Source organism: Schistocerca cancellata, chromosome 1, assembly GCF_023864275.1.
Source record: "Schistocerca cancellata isolate TAMUIC-IGC-003103 chromosome 1, iqSchCanc2.1, whole genome shotgun sequence".
Lineage (NCBI taxonomy): Eukaryota > Metazoa > Arthropoda > Insecta > Orthoptera > Acrididae > Schistocerca > Schistocerca cancellata.
This window is the reverse complement of record NC_064626.1, coordinates 1,241,681,668-1,241,699,142: the sequence shown is the minus strand read 5'-3', so window position 1 is coordinate 1,241,699,142 and position 17,475 is coordinate 1,241,681,668. Positions and strand designations below refer to the sequence as shown.

Sequence of the window (17,475 nt, the reverse complement as noted above, 5' to 3'; positions counted from 1 at the left end):
CATGAGGCAGACTATGCTTATGAGTGTACACTTCACCAGTTAGCAATCGTTAATAATAACACCATTTGACAGCAGTTTGACAGCGCCACAGTGGGTCACGCCCATGTAGAACACATTTCAAAAAAAATTTAAAAATAGTTGTAGTCTTCGGAATTGAATAAATTATATATCTATTAAAAGGTAATAGTCTGCAGATTCAGAAAACGCAAAAAAGTAAAAACTGAACTTTTCATGATTTTGAGCCTTTCCGGAGCCCCTTAAGTAGTTCTAAGTTCTAGGGGACTGATGACCTCAGATGTTAAGTCTCATAGTGCTCAGAGCCATTTGAACCATTTTGAAATCATCGATCCACACTACTTCCCAGGTACACTGACAGGTGAGTTATATCGCGCGTTTATAGTCGACAGTTTGAGTGGTCTCCTTGAACATGTGTGTCTACACATGAGAGTCCATATGTGGATGCAGCACGAAGGCACCCAGCCCATTCTGCGCGTACTATTGTGGAAGAACTAAACAACAGGTTTGCAGGAAGGTGGTTGTGGCGCATGGTCCTCAGTCATGGCCCGCACGGTCGTCCGTTATAACACCATAAGATTTCTTTTTGTGCGGATATCTAAAGGATCGTGTTTGTCACCGAGCCCACATCCCCAGATGATCTAAAACGGCGCATCGAGGAAGCATGTTGTTCCTTGACACCGGCGATGTTACATCTCGTCCGCAGATCCTTTAGAAGGTGCATTGCATTGTGCATTCAGGAACATGGACACATATTTGAACATCTCATTTAAATCAACTTCCCACCGCCAGAACATCCATCACCCACCACACAGCCATGTATTATGTACAGTGTGTGGTATCTGCCCCCGAAACTTTGAACGGTTGTAGCTCCCAAACTAAAAGTGTCAGAAATGTAATTTAAATTGATGTATACACAACTGGTGTTACTGATTCCAGTGCACGATAGAAACAACTATTGTTCCGTTTAAAAAATTGTCTCTTTTTGCTGTAACTCTTTCGATACTAACATAATAAACTATGTTCATAGCTCCGCAGACAGTGTAACGTTTCTTATGGTGACCTACCGCAATAAATATTTCCGTCGCCTATTACTTCATAACTTACAGAGGCAAAGACATTTAGTGAAACACCGTTTATACAGAGTGTTACAATAAGATACGGCCAAACTTTCAGGAAACATTCCTCACACACAAAGAAAGAAAATATGTTATGTGGACATGTGTCCGGAAACTCTTACTTTCCATGTTAGAGCTCATTTTATTACTTCTCTTCAAATCACATTAATCATGGAATGGAAACACACAGCAACAGAACGTACCAGCGTGATTTCAAACACTTTGTTACAGCAAATGTTCAAAATGTCCCCCGTTACTGAGGATACATGCATCCACCCTCCATCGCATGGAATCCCTGATGCGCTGATGCAGCCCTGGAGAATGGCGTATTGTATCACAGCCGTCCACAATACGAGCACGAAGAGTCTCTACATTTGGTACCGGGGTTGCGTAGACAAGAGCTTTCAAATGCCCCCATAAACGAAATTCAAGAGGGTTGAGGTCAGGAGAGCGTGGAGGCCATGGAATTGGTCCGCCTCTACCAATCCATCGGTCACCGAATCTGTTGTTGACAAGCGTACGAACACTTCGACTGAAATGTGCAGGAGCTCCACGGTGCATGAATCACATGTTGTGTCGTACTTGTAAAGGCACATGTTCTAGCAGCACAGGTAGAGTATCCCGTATGAAATCATGATAACGTGCTCCATTGAGCGTAGGTGGAAGAACATGGGGCCCAATCAAGACATCACCAACAATGCCTGCCCAAACGTAGAGCAATGAGTCGCATGTCAACACAAGCACCGAAGTCAACATCACCTTCCTTCAATTGGGCCAACTGGCGGTGTATCGAGGAAGTACAGTACATACTGACGAAACTAAAATGAGCTCTAGCATGGAAATTAAGCGTTTCCGGACACATGTCCACGTAACATCTTTTCTTTATTTGTGTGTGGGGAATGTTTCCTGAAAGTTTGGCCGTACCTTTTTGTAGCACCCTGTACTGCTGTCATGGTGTATTCCGTTGCTACGACAGTCACCCGTAGAAGCGCAGGTAAATCTTCCCCATAGAATAACATTGCCCCACGTCGGTCTGCGTAGGTGGTGCAGTGAGTGTTTTGAGAAGACATTTGTCTCGCTGATGGCTTATCTGTACACGACCATCAACCTGGTGTAAGAGAAAACTTGATCCATCTGAGCAGACGACGCTCTTATATCGAGCCAAGGTCCAATCTCAATGGTTCTGCGTCCATTGCAGTTGTAATTGGTGACGTAATCGGGTCCGCATGGGAAGATGTGCAGTCAACTGCGAAGCACTGTGTTCAGCGGTATGCTGAACAGTGTCCTCTGAAACAGTGGTGCCTGCAGCGGCACTGCACTCTGTCTTCAGATCTGCTATACAGGGCTATTACAAATGATTGAAGCGATTTCATAAATTCACTGTAGCTCCATTCATTGACATATGGTCACGACGCACTACAGATACGTAGAAAAACTCATAAAGTTTTGTTCGGCTGAAGCCGCACTTCAGGTTTCTGCCGCCAGAGCGCTCGAGAGCGCAGTGAGACAAAATGGCGACAGGAGCCGAGAAAGCGTATGTCGTGCTTGAAATGCACTCACAGCGGTCAGTCATAACAGTGCAGCGACACTTCAGGACGAAGTTCAACAAAGATCCACCAACTGCTAACTCCATTCGGCGATGGTATGCGCAGTTTAAAGCTTCTGGATGCCTCTGTAAGGGGAAATCAACGGGTCGGCCTGCAGTGAGCGAAGAAACGGTTGAACGCGTGCGGGCAAGATTCACGCGTAGCCCGCGGAAAAATGGCTCATGCCACAACTGGAGACCGACAGCGCCGACTTCATCTTTCGACAGGATGGTGCCCCACCGCACTTCCATCATGATGTTCGGCATTTCTTAAACAGGAGATTGGAAAACCGATGGATCGGTTTCAGCAATTCATGTCATGGCCTCCACGCTCTCCCGACTTAACCCCATGCGATTTCTTTCTGTGGGGTTATGTGAAAGATTGAGTGTTAAACCTCCTCTACCAAGAAACGTGCCAGAACTGCGAGCTCGCATCAACGATGCTTTCGAACTCATTGATGGGGACATGCTGCGCCGGGTGTGGGAGGAACTTGATTGTCGGCTTGATGTCTGCCGAATCACTAAAGGGGCACATATCGAACATTTGTGAATGCCTAAAAAAACTTTTTGAGTTTTTGTATGTGTGTGCAAAGCATTGTGAAAATATCTCAAATAATAAAGTTATTGTAGAGCTGTGAAATCCCTTCAATCAGTTGTAATAAACCTGTATATGTCCACCTGCCCGGTATACAGAGCAAGCAAGCCTCCAAACACCACGTTCTGTGATGAGATGTTAACGTCCAACATAATGTCACATATATGTGGTTTCAGTATCCTTCTAGCACTTACTGTAGATGCTCACGAGCGTAGCAGGGGAACAGCCGATCAGCTTTGCAGTTTCCGAGATGCTCGTTTCCAGGCACTGGGCCGCAACCATCTGCCCCTTCTCATAATCGCTTATGTCAGTGGATTTCCCTGTTTGCAACCAGTATCATCGCTAGAATGACCACTCATTCGTCTCTGATGCGTCCATTACGTCACGTGCCCGAAACGCCAAGATTCAACTTGCGGTGGGCAGTGGTCGTAATGTTTGGGCGCATCCGTGTATATTTGGTGGGACTCGCGCTCGGGAAACCTATTTTATGCTGCAACTCCTCACTCGTGTTACTTCACTCAGTTGTACAGCTGATAATCTCGGTCTCGTGGATACAGGAAACTTGTTGATTTGGTGATTCTGCAATTTCGAAGAGCTTGTAAAGCAGTACCACATCGATGCCGCCTAAGAAAATTATGTTTTTACTGATTATCTACCCAGGTTTGCCATTAGAACAGTATTTAAGAGCATTGCAAATACTGTCACGATCGGATACGTCTCACCATTCTCTTCCAGAAAATATTAATGGTTTGAACCACTCCGAACAGTGAGAATTTAAAAAATCTAGAGCTGAATAAATCAGACCATGACGGAAGGAGAGAAAATTTTGGGGACTGGGGAGAAACCATTAGTGGGGTTACAGCTGTTTCAGTTTTGGATCTACTACCATTCTCTATGCGCCAACGGCCCTGCAACAGTGCTAGCAGCGGTTCCTACCAGATCACCGGAGTCATGCGCTAGCTAGCACATGGATAGCACACCGTCCGAGTCTGCCAGGTGTTGGCAAGCGAGGTGCACTCAGCCATTTTGAGACCAATTGAGAAGCTACACTACTGGCCATTAAAATTGCTACACCACGAAGGTGGCGTGCTACAGACACGAAATTTAACCGACAGGAAGGAGATGCTGTGATATGCAAATGATTAGCTTTCCAGAGCATTTATACAAGGTTGGCGCCGGTGGTGATACCTACAACGTGCTGACATGAGGAAAGTTTACAACCGATTTCTCATACACAAACAGCAGTTGACCGTCGTTGTCTGGTGAAACATCGTTGTGATGCCTCGTATAAGGAGGAGAAATGCGTACCATCACGTTTCCGACTTTGATAAAGGTCGGATTGTAGCCTATCGCGATTGCGGTTTATCGTATCGCGACATTGCTGCTCGCGTTGGTCGAGATCCAACGACTGTTAGCAGAATATGGAATCGGTGGGTTTAGGAGGGTAATGCGGAACGCCGTGCTGGATCCCAACGGCCTCGTATCACTAGCAGTCGAGATGACAGGCAACTTATCCGCATGGCTGTAACGGATCGTACAGCCACGTGTCGATCCCTGAGTCAACAGATGGGGACGTTTGCAAGACAGCAAGCATCTGCACGAACAGTTCGACGACGTTTGCAGCAGCGTGGACTATCAGCTCGGAGACCATGGCTGCGGTTACTCTTGACGCTGCACCACAGACAGGAGCGCCTGCGATGGTGTACTCAACGGCGAACCTGGGTGCACGAATGGCAAAACTTCATTTTTTCGGATGAATCCAGGTTCTGTTTACAGCATCATGATGGTCGCATCCGTGTTTGGCGACATCGCGGTGAACCCACATTGGAAGCGTGTATTCATCATCGCTATACGGCATATCACCCGGCGTGATGGTATGGGGAGCCACTGGTTACACGTATCGGTCACATCTAGTTCGTATGGACTGCACTTTGAACAATGGACGCTACATTTCAGCAGATCATGCACGACCGCATGTTGCAGGTTCTGTACGGGCCTTTCTGGATACAAAAAATGTTCGACTGCTGCCCTGGCCAGCACATTCTCCAGATCTCTCACCAATTGAAAACGTCTGGCTCGTCACAATACGCCAGCCACTACTCTTCATGAACTGTGGTATCGTGTTGAAGCTGCATGGACAGCTGTACCTGTGCACGTCATCCAAGCTCTGTTTGAGTCAATGCCCAGGCGTATCAACGCCGTTATTACGGCTAGAGGTGGTTGTTCTGGATACTGATTTCTCAGGATCTATGCACCCAGATTGCGTGGAAATGTAATCACAAGTCAGTTCTAGTATAATATATTTGTCCAATGAATACCCGTTTATCATCTGTATTTCTTCTTGGTGTAGCAATTTTAATGGCCAGTAGTGTAGTTGCTGAGATAAAGCGGCTCCAATCACGAAAGCTGACAACGACCAGAAGAGCGGTGTGCTGACCAAATGCTCCTCCATATCCGTATCGAATGACACCTATCGAATGACACCTATCGACTGAGTATAATACGGCGGTCGGTTGGCACGGTTTACCCTTCTAACGCCTGTACAGTCGAAGAGAGCAGCTATTCTTTATCTAGTGAAAACGACCTCCCACTGGTTACACAAACTTCAAGTGCAGTTGGCACTTTTCACATGGCACTGTGCCATTGGCACACACGTTGTCTTTAATCATATTAAACAGGGTTAAAAAGTTAAAAAATTTAGAGGATTAAGAAGTGTTAACATTAGTAAAAAGTGACAAGCAGTAAAAATTATTTCATAAGTTTGCAATACTGACGCTGACCTCAACCAATTCTATAAAACATGGATACATTTAAGTTAAATTTAAATTGAGAACCATCCCATAATTCGGAAATATCAACTTAGATTCATTTCTGTATAACAAAGTAACAAAAACAGTCCATATAGTACATGAACTGAGAGTGAGTGACAAAGGTAGAATGTTCCCAAATTCTATTGAGCTCTAGCAGCTCTTTTCAGTAACATACCGTCCACGTAATTGTTAGTTTCGAATACAAAAAGAACTACGTCTTAACGTATTTCCCATATTTCTGCTCTCAAAGCGTACTTTTCTGTCCTAACCCCCCTATTTGAAAGAAAGAATGGATTGTCCAAATGGTTCAAATGGCTCTGAGCACTATGGGACTCAACTGCTGAGGTCATTAGTCCCCTAGAACTTAGAACTAGTTATACCTAACTAACCTAAGGACATCACAAACATCCACGCCGGAGGCAGGATTCGAACCTGCGACCGTAGCGACCTTGCGGTTCCAGACTGCAGCGCCTTTAACCGCACGGCCACTTCGGCCGACAAGAATGGATTGTATAAAAGCGAGCAGTATGTAGAGTTCATCTGCATATTCGCAATATACACCGTCCGTCCAAAACATTCCGAGACGGATTTTATTGGTGGTGTACAAGGGACATCAGTGCAGTAATTACGGTGGGTGCTTGAACTAGCAGCTCTAAACAACAGCTGCGCATTCAACCTGTCATTTGTGTGCTGGCAGTGGTGAGTTGTAGGCGTGTGGCTGCAGAGTGACAACGTTGTTGTGTTACAAATCGCACTCAGGTCCATCTCCAAACATCATCATAATCATCATCATTTAAGACTGATTATGCCTTTCAGCGTTCAGTTGGAGCATAGCCCCCCTTATACAGTTCCTCCATGATCCCCTATTCAGTGCTAACATTGGTGCCTCTTCTGATGTTAAACCTATTACTTCAAAATCATTCTTAACCGAATCCAGGTACCTTCTCCTCGGTCTGCCCCGACTCCTCCTACCCTCTACTGCTGAATCCATGAGTCTCTTGGGTAACCTTGCTTCTCCCATGCGTGTAACATGACCCCACCATCTAAGCCTGTTCGCCCTGACGGCTACATCTATAGAGTTCATTCCCACTTTTTCTTTGATTTCGTCATTGTGGACACCCTCCTGCCATTGTTCCCATCTACTAGTACCTGCAATCATCCTAGCTACTTTCATATCCGTAACCTCAACCTTGTTGATAAGGTAACCTGAGTCCACCCAGCTTTCGCTCCCATACAACAAAGTTGGTCGAAAGATTGAACGATGCACAGATAACTTAGTCTTGGTACTGACTTCCTTCTTGCAGAAGAGATTAGATCGTAGTTAAGCGCTCACTACATTAGCTTTGCTACACCTCGCTTCCAGTTCTTTCACTATGTTGCCATCCTGTGAGAATATGCATCCTGTATTTGAAACCGTCCACCTGTTCTAACTTTGTTCCTCCTATTTGGCCCTCAATCCGTTTATATTTCTTTCCCACTGCCATTACTTTCGTTTTGGAGATGCTAATCTTCATACCATAGTCCTTACATTTCTGATCTAGCTCTGAAATATTACTTTGCAAACTTTCAATCGAATGTGCCATCGGAACTAAGTAATCCGCATATGCAAGACTGCTTATTTTGTGTTCACATATCTTAATCTCACCCAGTTTTCAACATATGATCCATAAATAATACGAACAACAGTGGAGACAGGTTGCAGCCTTGTCTTACCCCTGAAACTACTCTGAACCATGAACTCAATTTACCGTCAACTCTAACTGCTGCCTGACTATCCATGTAAAGACCTTTAATTGCTTGCAAAAGTTTGCCTCCTATTCCATAATCTTGTAGAACAGACAATAACTTCCTCCTAGGAACCCGGTCATATGCCTTTTCTAGATCTATAAAGCATAGATACAATTCCCTGTTCCACTCATAACACTTCTCCATTATTTGCCGTAAGCTAAAGATCTGGTCCTGACAACCTCTAAGAGGCCTAAACCCACACTGATTTTCATCCAATTGGTCCTCGACTAATACTCGCACTTTCCTTTCAACAATACCTGAGAAGATTTTACCCACAACGCTGATTAAAGAGATACCTCTGTAGTTGTTACAATCTTTTCTGTTTCCATGTTTAAAGATTGGTGTGATTACTGCTTTTGTCCAGTCTGATGGAACCTGTCCCGACTCCCAGGCCATTTCAATTATCCTGTGTAGCCATTTAAGACCTGACATTCCACTGTATTTGATGAGTTCCGACTTAATTTCATCCACCCCAGCGGCTTTATTGCACTGCAATCTATTGACCATTTTTTCCACTTCCTCAAATGTGATCCTATTTCCATCATCATTCCTATCCCATTCTGCCTCGAAATCTGAAACATTACTGATCGCATTTTCACCTACATTAAGCAACTCTTCAAAATATTCCCTCCATCTGCCCAAGGCATCCACAGGATTCACCAGCAGTTTTCCTGACCTGTCCAAAATACTTGTCATTTCCTTCTTACCTCCCTTTCGAAGACTGCTAATTACACTCCAGAATGGTTTTCCAGCAGCTTGACCCATAGTCTCCAACCTGTTTCCAAAGTCTTCCCACGATTTCTTCTTGGATGCTGCAATTATCTGTTTGGCTTTGTTTCTTTCTTCAACATAACTTTCTCTGTCTACCTGGGTTCTGGTATGTAGCCATTTTTGATACGCCTTCTTTTTCCTTTTGCAGGCTGCCTTGACTGTATCATTCCACCAAGCTGTTTGCTTCGTCCTACTTTTACACACGACTGTTCCAAGACATTCTTTAGCCACTTCTAGTACTGTGTCCCTGTACCTTGTCCATTCCTTTTCCAATGACTGTAATTGACTACATTCAACTAACTGGTACCTTTCTGAGATCGCTGTTATGTACTTGTGCCAGATTTCCTTATCCTGAAGTTTCTCCACTCTTATCCTCCTACATATGGACCTGACCTCCTGCACTTTCGGCCTCACAATCCCAATTTCACTGCAGATTAAATAATGATCAGTGTCATCAAAGAATCCCCTGAATACACGTGTGTCCCTCACAGTCTTCCTGAATTCCTGATCTGTTACTACATATTCAATGACAGATCTGGTTCCCCTACCTTCCCAAGTATACTGGTGAATGTTCTTATGTTTAAAAAAGGAGTTTGTGATTACTAAGCCCATACTGGCACAGAAATCCAAGAGTTGTTTCCCATTCCTGTTGGCCTCCATATCCTCTCCAAATTTACCCATAACCTTTTCATACCCTTCTGTTCGATTTCCAATCCTGGCGTTAAAATCACCCATGAGCAGAACACTGTCCTTGTCCTTTACTCTAACAACTACATCACTTAGTGCCTCATAAAAACTATCCATCTTATCTTGATCTGTCCCTCCACAATGCGAATATACTGACACAATCCTAATTTTCTTGTTAGACACTGTCAAATCTATCCACATCAGTCGTTCGTTTACATACCTTATTGAAACTACGCTGGGTTCCATTTCTTTCCTGATGTAAAGCCCTACACCCCATTGTGCTATTCCTGCTTTGACTCCTGACAGGTAGACCTTGTATTCTCCCACTTCCTCTTCTTTCTCACCCCTTACCCGAATGTCACTAACAGCTAAAACGTCCAGCCCCATCATACTTGCAGCCTCTGCCAGCTCTACCTTCTTCCCAGAGTAGCCCCATTGATATTAATAGCTCCCCATCTCATTACCATTTGTTTGCCAAGTCGTATCTTAGGAGTCCCTGGTTTGTCAGTTAGAGGTGGGACTCCGTCACCTCCAAAGGTCCGAGGCATTTTGCTCTGATTGTTGCCAGCATCATATTTAAAGTACCAGGGAAGCAGGTTGCTAGCCTTGCTTGCCCCGAGTCCCATTGTGTTTTACACCTAACGGCTGAGGGACTAACCGGTGGATTTGGTAGTCTTTGCCGTATGAGCACAAAGGTGACCACGACTCAGAATATGTCCGAGATGCCCAGCCTTATTCCAAAGTATCAAGTACTTTTCAAAAGAAAGTTCTTGCTAGCTGCTACGGTAAAAAGCCAACGTTACAAGAAATTTCGAAGAAAAATATTTTTTTAATTCAATCTGTGGAAAAAAATTAGAACCACTGACAGATTTGGAGTGAAAGTAACGTATGAAGGATCTCTAAATTTACAGAGCCACGTGGTACGTATTTTACCGATAAAACTTAAAAGTAATCCGACAAAAAAAATACCGTAAGAGATGTGAAACTGTTCTTCCGGTATAAAGAAAAAGAGATTGTTAAGAGAACTACGAAATTAATTTTGATGACATCTGAGACATCATCGTGACACCTATGCACGCAAATTTATTTACGAGAGACACCGTGCGCGTCAGTACGCTAGTGCTTGTAGGTCTTCGCCAGGATTTTAGTTGCGAAGGCTCACCTTAACAGGACCGAGAGCCCTTCAATACTGAATTGGTGATCCCTTGATGCCTCAGAACACGTCCTACCAACCGATCCCTTCTTCTAATCAAGTTGTGTCACAAATTTCTCTTCTCCCCAATTATATTCAGTACCTCCTCATTAGTTATGGGATCTACCCATCTAATCTTCAGAATTCTACTGTAGCACCACATTTCGAAAGCTTCTACTCTCTTCTTGTCCAAACTATTTATCGTCCATGTTTCACTCCCATACTAGGCTACACTCCATACAAATACTTTCAGAAACGACTTCCTGACACTTAAATCTATACTCGATGTTAACAAATTTCTCTTCTTCAGAAACGCTTTCCTTGCCATTGCCAGTCTACATTTTATATCCTCTCTACTTCGACCATTATCAGTTATTTTGCTCCCCAAATAGCAAAACTCCTTTACTACTTTAAGTGTCTCATTCCCTAACCTAATTCCCTCAGCATCACCCGGTTTAATTCTGCTACAGTCCATTATCCTCATTTTGCTTTTGTTGGTGTTCATCTTATATTCTCCTTTCAAGACACTGTCCATTCCGTAATTAAAATGTCATTGGCAAACCTCAAAGTTTTTATTTCTTCTCCATGGATTTTATTTCCTACTCCAAATTTTTCTTTTGTTTCCTCTACTGCTTCCTCAATATACAGATTGAATAACATCGAGGAGAGGCTACAACCCTGTCTCACTCCCTTCCCAACCACTGCTTCCCTTTCATGCCCCACGACTCTTACAACTGCCATCTGGTTTCTGTACAAATTGTAAATAGTCTTTCCCTCCCTGTATTTGATCCCTGCCATCTTTAGAATTTGAAAGAGTATTCCAGTCAATATTGTCAAAAGCTTTCTCTAAGTCTACAAATGATAGAAACGTAGGTTTGCCTTTATCTATTTTCTAAGATAAGTCGTAGGGTCAGTATTGTCTCACGTGTTCCAACATTTCTACGGAATCCAAATTGATCTTCCCCGAGGTCGGCTTCTACCAGTTTTTCCATTCGTCTGCAAAGAATCCGTGTTAATATTTTGAAGCCATGACTTATTAAACCGATAGCTCGGTAATTTTCACATCTGTCAACACCTGCTTTCTTTGGAATTGGAATTATTATATTCTTCTTGGAGTCTGAGGGTATTTCGCCTGTCTCAAACATCTTGCTCACTAGATGGTGGAGTTTTGTCAGGGCTGGCTCTCCCAAGGCTATCAGTAGTTCTAATGGAATGTTGTCTATTCCCAGGGCCTTGTTTCGACTTAGGTCTTTCAGTGCTCTGTCAAACTCTTCACACAGTATCGTATCTCCCATTCGTCCTCTTCCATTTCCATTATATTGTCCTCAAGTACATCGCCCTTGTATAGAGACCCTCTATATACTCCTTCCACCTTTCTGCTTTCTCTTCTTTGCTTAGAACTGGGTTTCCATCTGAGCTCTTGATATTCATACAATTGGTTCTCTTTTCTCCAAAGGTCTCTTTAATTTTTCTGTAGACAAAATCTATCTTACCCCTAGCGACATATGCCTCTACATCCTTACGCTTGTCCTCTAGCCATCCCTGTGTAACCATTCTGCACATCCTGTCGATCTCATTTTCATGCGTTTGTATCGCTTTTTGCCTTCATCATTTACTGAATTTTTATATTTTCTCCTATCATCAATTAAATTCAATATTTCTTCTGTTACTCAAGGATTTCTACTAGCCCTCGTCTTTTTACCTACTCGATTCTCTGTTGTCTTCACTATTTCATCTCACAAAGCTACCCATTCAGTTTCTACTGTATTTCTTTCCTCCATTCTTGTCAATTGTTCCCTTATGCTCTCCCTGAAACTCTGTACAACCTCTGGTTCTTTTAGTTTATCCAGGTCCCATCTCCTTAAATTCCCACCTTTTTGCAATTTATTCAGTTTTAATCTACAGTTCATAACCAGTAGATTGTGGTCAGAGTCCACATCTGCCCCTGAAAATGTCTTACAATTTAAAACCTGGTTCCTAAATCTCTGTCTTACCATTATATAACCTATCTGAAACCTTCTAGTATCCCCAGGCCACTTCCATGTATACAAATTTGTTTCATGATTCTTGAACCGAGTGTTAGCTATGATTATGTTATGCTCTATGCAAAATTCTACCAGGCGGCTTCCTCTTTGATTCCTTACCCCCAACCCATATTCACCTACTACTTTTTCTTCTCTTCCTTTTATTACTATGAATTCCAGTCACCCATGAGTATGACATTTTCGTCTCTCTTCACTATCTGAATAATTTCTTTTATTTCATCATACATTTCTTAAATTTCTTCGTCATCTGCAGAGCTAGTTGGCATATAAACTTGTACCACTGTGGTACGCGTGGGCTTTTTGTCTATCTTGGCTACAATAATGCGTTCACTATGCTCTTCGCAGCAGCTTACCCGCACTCGTATTTCTTTATTCATTATTAAACCTACTCCTGCATTACCCCTATTTGATTTTGTATTTATAACCCTGTATTCACCTGACCAAAAGTCTTGTTCTTCCTGCCACTGAACTTCACTAATTCCCACTATATCTAACTTTAACCTAGCCATTTCTCTTTTTAAATTTTCTAACCTACCTGCCTGATAAAGGGATCTGACAGTCCATGCTCCGATACGTAGAACGTCAGTTTTCTTTCTCCTGATAACGACGCCCTCCTGAGTACTCCTCGCCCGGAGATCCGAATGGGGGACTATTTTACCTCCGGAATATTTTACCCAAGATGACTTCATCATCATTTAACCATACAGTAAAGCTGTATGCCTCGGAAAAAAATTACGGCTGTACTTTCCCCTTGCTTTAAGCCGTTCGCAGTACCAGCACAGCAAGGCCGTTTGGATTAATGTTACAAGGCCAGATCAGTCAATCATCCAGACTGTTGCTCCTGCAACTACTGAAAAGGCTGCTGCCTTCTTAAGGAACCACTCGTTTGTCTAGCCTCTCAACAGATACCCCTCCGTTGTGATCGCATCAACGATACGACTATCTGCATCGCTGTGGCATGCAAGCCTCCCGACCAACGGCAAGGTCCGTGGTTCATGAGGGAGGGGAAATCGCTAATATACGCTATACTGAAGTCCCAGTAGGTTCTTTCATGCCAACATATCCGTTGGAGTTGAACAAAATATATGTTTGCTTGTGGTTTTGTGAAACCCAAGTCTACTGTCCTCAGCACGCAGTGGTGCATTCTACACGAAACTTCGTTCTCGCTGCTGCAGTGTGTCTGCGTTTCTTTAAAATTTATTGCCCATCATTAGAAGTTGTGAATTAAAAATAGAAAGAGCGATGAAGACAAAGAACGGACATCTCTGAGCCAGAAAAATTAATTTTTTCATAGCAATCAATCTGTATTTTTCAAGTCATCGGACACACTGCTATATCGTGGATTCGAGGTACAAAATCATTGCGGTTTACGCTGGCTGACAGCAGGGTGCAGGTTTGACCTTGAGTTAACTAGTTTCGTGACGGCCACTGTATTTCATTTCAGTTGCACGAGTAGGACTAAAAACGAATGTGCCCATTAATGGTGCCACTAATCATGTATACATAACCTGTAAACTGACTTGTTCCACTTAAGTTCGATAACAGTATCGTTCAAATGATCGATGGAACATGTAACTAACTAATTAACTGACTTATGTGTTCAAGACATTCTCTAGAATGTTTTGAAGAAGAAAACTTGTATACAAAGTTTGTCCCGCACAACTTGACTTCAGAACAAAAACAAGACGCTTGGACACCATCCACGAATTGATAGATACGCAACATGCGGGCAACTCTTTTCCAAATCATCGTGGGTGACAAGACTTGGTCTTATCAATACGAACCTACTGCAAAACGATAAAGTGCAGAGAGTCACACGAAAAGTCAACACTTTTACCACATAACCGACGTTCAAGCCAATACGACACGCGAATTGAACAACATTCCAAAAACTGACATTTATGACAGTTTTACATTGTTGTGTGAACTTTCTGTGCCTTCTACTGCTGTGGTGAGAGACTATGTGGAACACTTGAAGCATTAAAACCACCATCATAATTTTTCTCTTTTTTTTATATTAATTCAGTCTAGAGAGATTTTGGAGTGAGGAGAACATTGATGTCCACAGGAACAATACTAGAAGAAGAAAAAAAGATTTTTGTTACTGAGTGGTCGGTTGTTCGGAAAGGCATTCAGTAAGCAGGCTCAAAGAGCTTTGATCTGTTGGCCAGTAATATGTGTTTTACAGGTAGCTAAATGTTTCTTTTGGTCGAGTTTTTTTTTTATTGAAAGTTAGTGGTCTACGTAACGTAAATAAAAAGATATTTACTATTAAATTAACTGCGTTTCACAAGTAGTATGAGTAGTGTCAAAAAAGTATATTTTCATTTTCATCAAATTTCAACAACTATGGTATTTCGTCATCTGTAAATGTCAGTAAAACAAAAGAAAATATTTTCATATAACCTATGCTCTCAAGTACAACGCTAACTTCAAATTCGGACTGAAGCATTTGAGCATTGAGTATTGAGCAAACGAATTATAATATCTGGGACCCTTATCCAATACAGCAAAATATTGTAAAAGATAAATTAGTACTAGATCTCAAAATACGCGTTATGCCTAGCTAAATATCTTGAAGAGATGAAAAATATTCAGTAAAATAATATATGCATCTGTAAGCCACTCAGAGAATTTGTAAATGTGAAACCTGTGCGTTGACAAAACAATGAAAAGAAGTTCTTAGCTTACCTGAGAAGAAAAATTACACAAAACTTTTGGTGCAATGATAGACTGTGTCAGTGGAGAACGTTGAATAAAAAAATGTTTAGAACTATAGGACGTATTTAAAGATCCTGACTTTAAAGGAAAAAATAATTGATAAAAGGTGTAAGTGGATTGGTTATATAAAGAGATGCGGTAGAATTTCAGAATCTGAAATAAGGGCGTCAGCATAAGTTAGAATTAGATTTCTACTTTATGGGAAGATTTCTAAACTTTTCGCAGTTGCGAAGTCGTAGAAACCATTGTAAAAATATACAAGTTTGACAAAATACCGCTACGTCAGTAGCAAAGAACTCACGCACCTTGAAATTAATTTATAACTTTATTGATAATAATTATAGTAATAATCGAAGAGGTGTTTCCTGTTTGGCGTCCCGTACAGTTTACTAAACCTTGACGACGACGTTTTAATAAATCTCTATAAAGTAAATGTTAGTTCTGTGATACTGTTTGTAGAACGCGCAATGTAAGGTGAGGAAAAGTACGGCCTGACAATTTCTTTAAAACTGTACATAATACTGCTCGAAGTAACTCCACAGGACTGCAGGAAAGTATTTGCTGCCCCTATTGGCAGAGCAGTCTATGGGACTTGACAGCACAGATTACTGTGACAAGTCATTATGGAATTTTCATAGCTTACCTGATCCATGTTGCCATTGTTAACAAGATGGGACACAGCGTAAGTCGTCTTGAAAGCTGAAAGCATCTGTTGCTTGCTGGCCCTGCTTTTATCGTAGTGGCCCTCACAAAGTCGCATCATGAGCGCAACTTTGAAGCCATCTGTAGGCAAAGGTGTTGTATGAAGGCAGACTGTCCTCTTGTCTGGCACCTTCACATCGATCGACAGAGGTTTCTGCCATTGAGGCCTGTCGAATAGATTAAATTATTCATTATTAAATAATTATAATTCATTTAGGTATTTCACAAGACTATATCCCAGCAATGCTGATCATGAATTCATGACGTTCCCACTACTTCAACAACGGTCAGTACATGATTTTCACCTTAGTGTCAAGGTACTTGTATGATACTTGCAATTAAAACATGTATTTATAAGAATTCTATTATAAATTAATATTTCTAAAAAAAAATGTTCTCGAGCCAGCCGCAGATTGTGCAACGTGGCTGCTGAAAAAAAAATCTGTGTAAATGCTTAGCAGCAATGACGATTATACTTTGAATTATCTTATTTATGAACTAGGATTATGGAAATTATGGTCGTCATTAAAATTATTTATTGAAATTGAAAATCCAGCGACAGATGCAACAAGTCAATGACGAGCGACTGATGGCATGTAATTAAATTAAGTATACGAGAAGACACTTTCCACCTACACGTCACAAAATTATATTTGAAAATGGCTCTGAGCACTATGGGACTTGACATCTATGGTCATCAGTCCCCTAGAACTTAGAACTACTTAAACCTAACTAACCTAAGGACAGCACACAACACCCAGTCATCACGAGGCAGAGAAAATCCCTGATCCCGCCGAGAATCGAACCCGGGAACCCGGGCGTGGGAAGCGAAAACGCTACCGCACGACCACGAGATGCGGACAAATTATATTTGACAGGACCAAAGTTTCAGGCTGCAAATCTATTTTCTAGTGTTACTGCCTTAACCTTGTTGTTCACGTCTTCTGGTTTATCACGGACCGAAGCTTCTACAACCACAAAAAACAAAGGAAAAATATTGAAGGGCAATTTTGAAACACAGAGTCTCGGAACACGCAACGATGACATTAAATGATGATATGATACACTGATTGAGTACGGTCTACTAGAGTACAGTGCAATCCCTGCTGTTGAATTACAGTTCCACCTAGGGAGAGGAACGTAAACGCAATTGGATCTTATCTGAATTTTGCCTCGTCACATTTTGTATAGGACCAGCAAAAACGGGCCTTTATGATGATCTCAGGTTTATATGTCCTAGCAGACCTGCTAGCTGTGTTGCAGTTAAATTTATGTAGCTGAAGCTAGAGTTTATAAATGAAAGTAGGCGACACAACTAATTTGTTTAAATTGCTCTTGTTTATTTAAAAGCAACAGTTTATCAGTTCCACTAATTATCTCAGGCACGTCAGCAGCAGTTAATTTACAAGACAAACTTAGGGTCTCGCTCACAATTTGCGAAAAGGC

The 17,475-nt window shown here is 42.1% G+C and overlaps 1 protein-coding gene across 1 annotated transcript in view; it reads right to left on the bottom strand.

Annotated features, from left to right (window-relative positions):
• LOC126143297 (glutathione hydrolase 1 proenzyme-like) overlaps nucleotides 1–17,475 on the bottom strand; it is a 107,841-nt gene that overhangs the window by 44,139 nt on the left and 46,227 nt on the right. Inside the window, exon 4 of the mRNA XM_049915366.1 lies at nucleotides 15,971–16,196. Coding sequence (XP_049771323.1) covers nucleotides 15,971–16,196 — 226 coding nt within the window. The remainder of the gene's footprint in view (nucleotides 1–15,970; nucleotides 16,197–17,475) is intronic.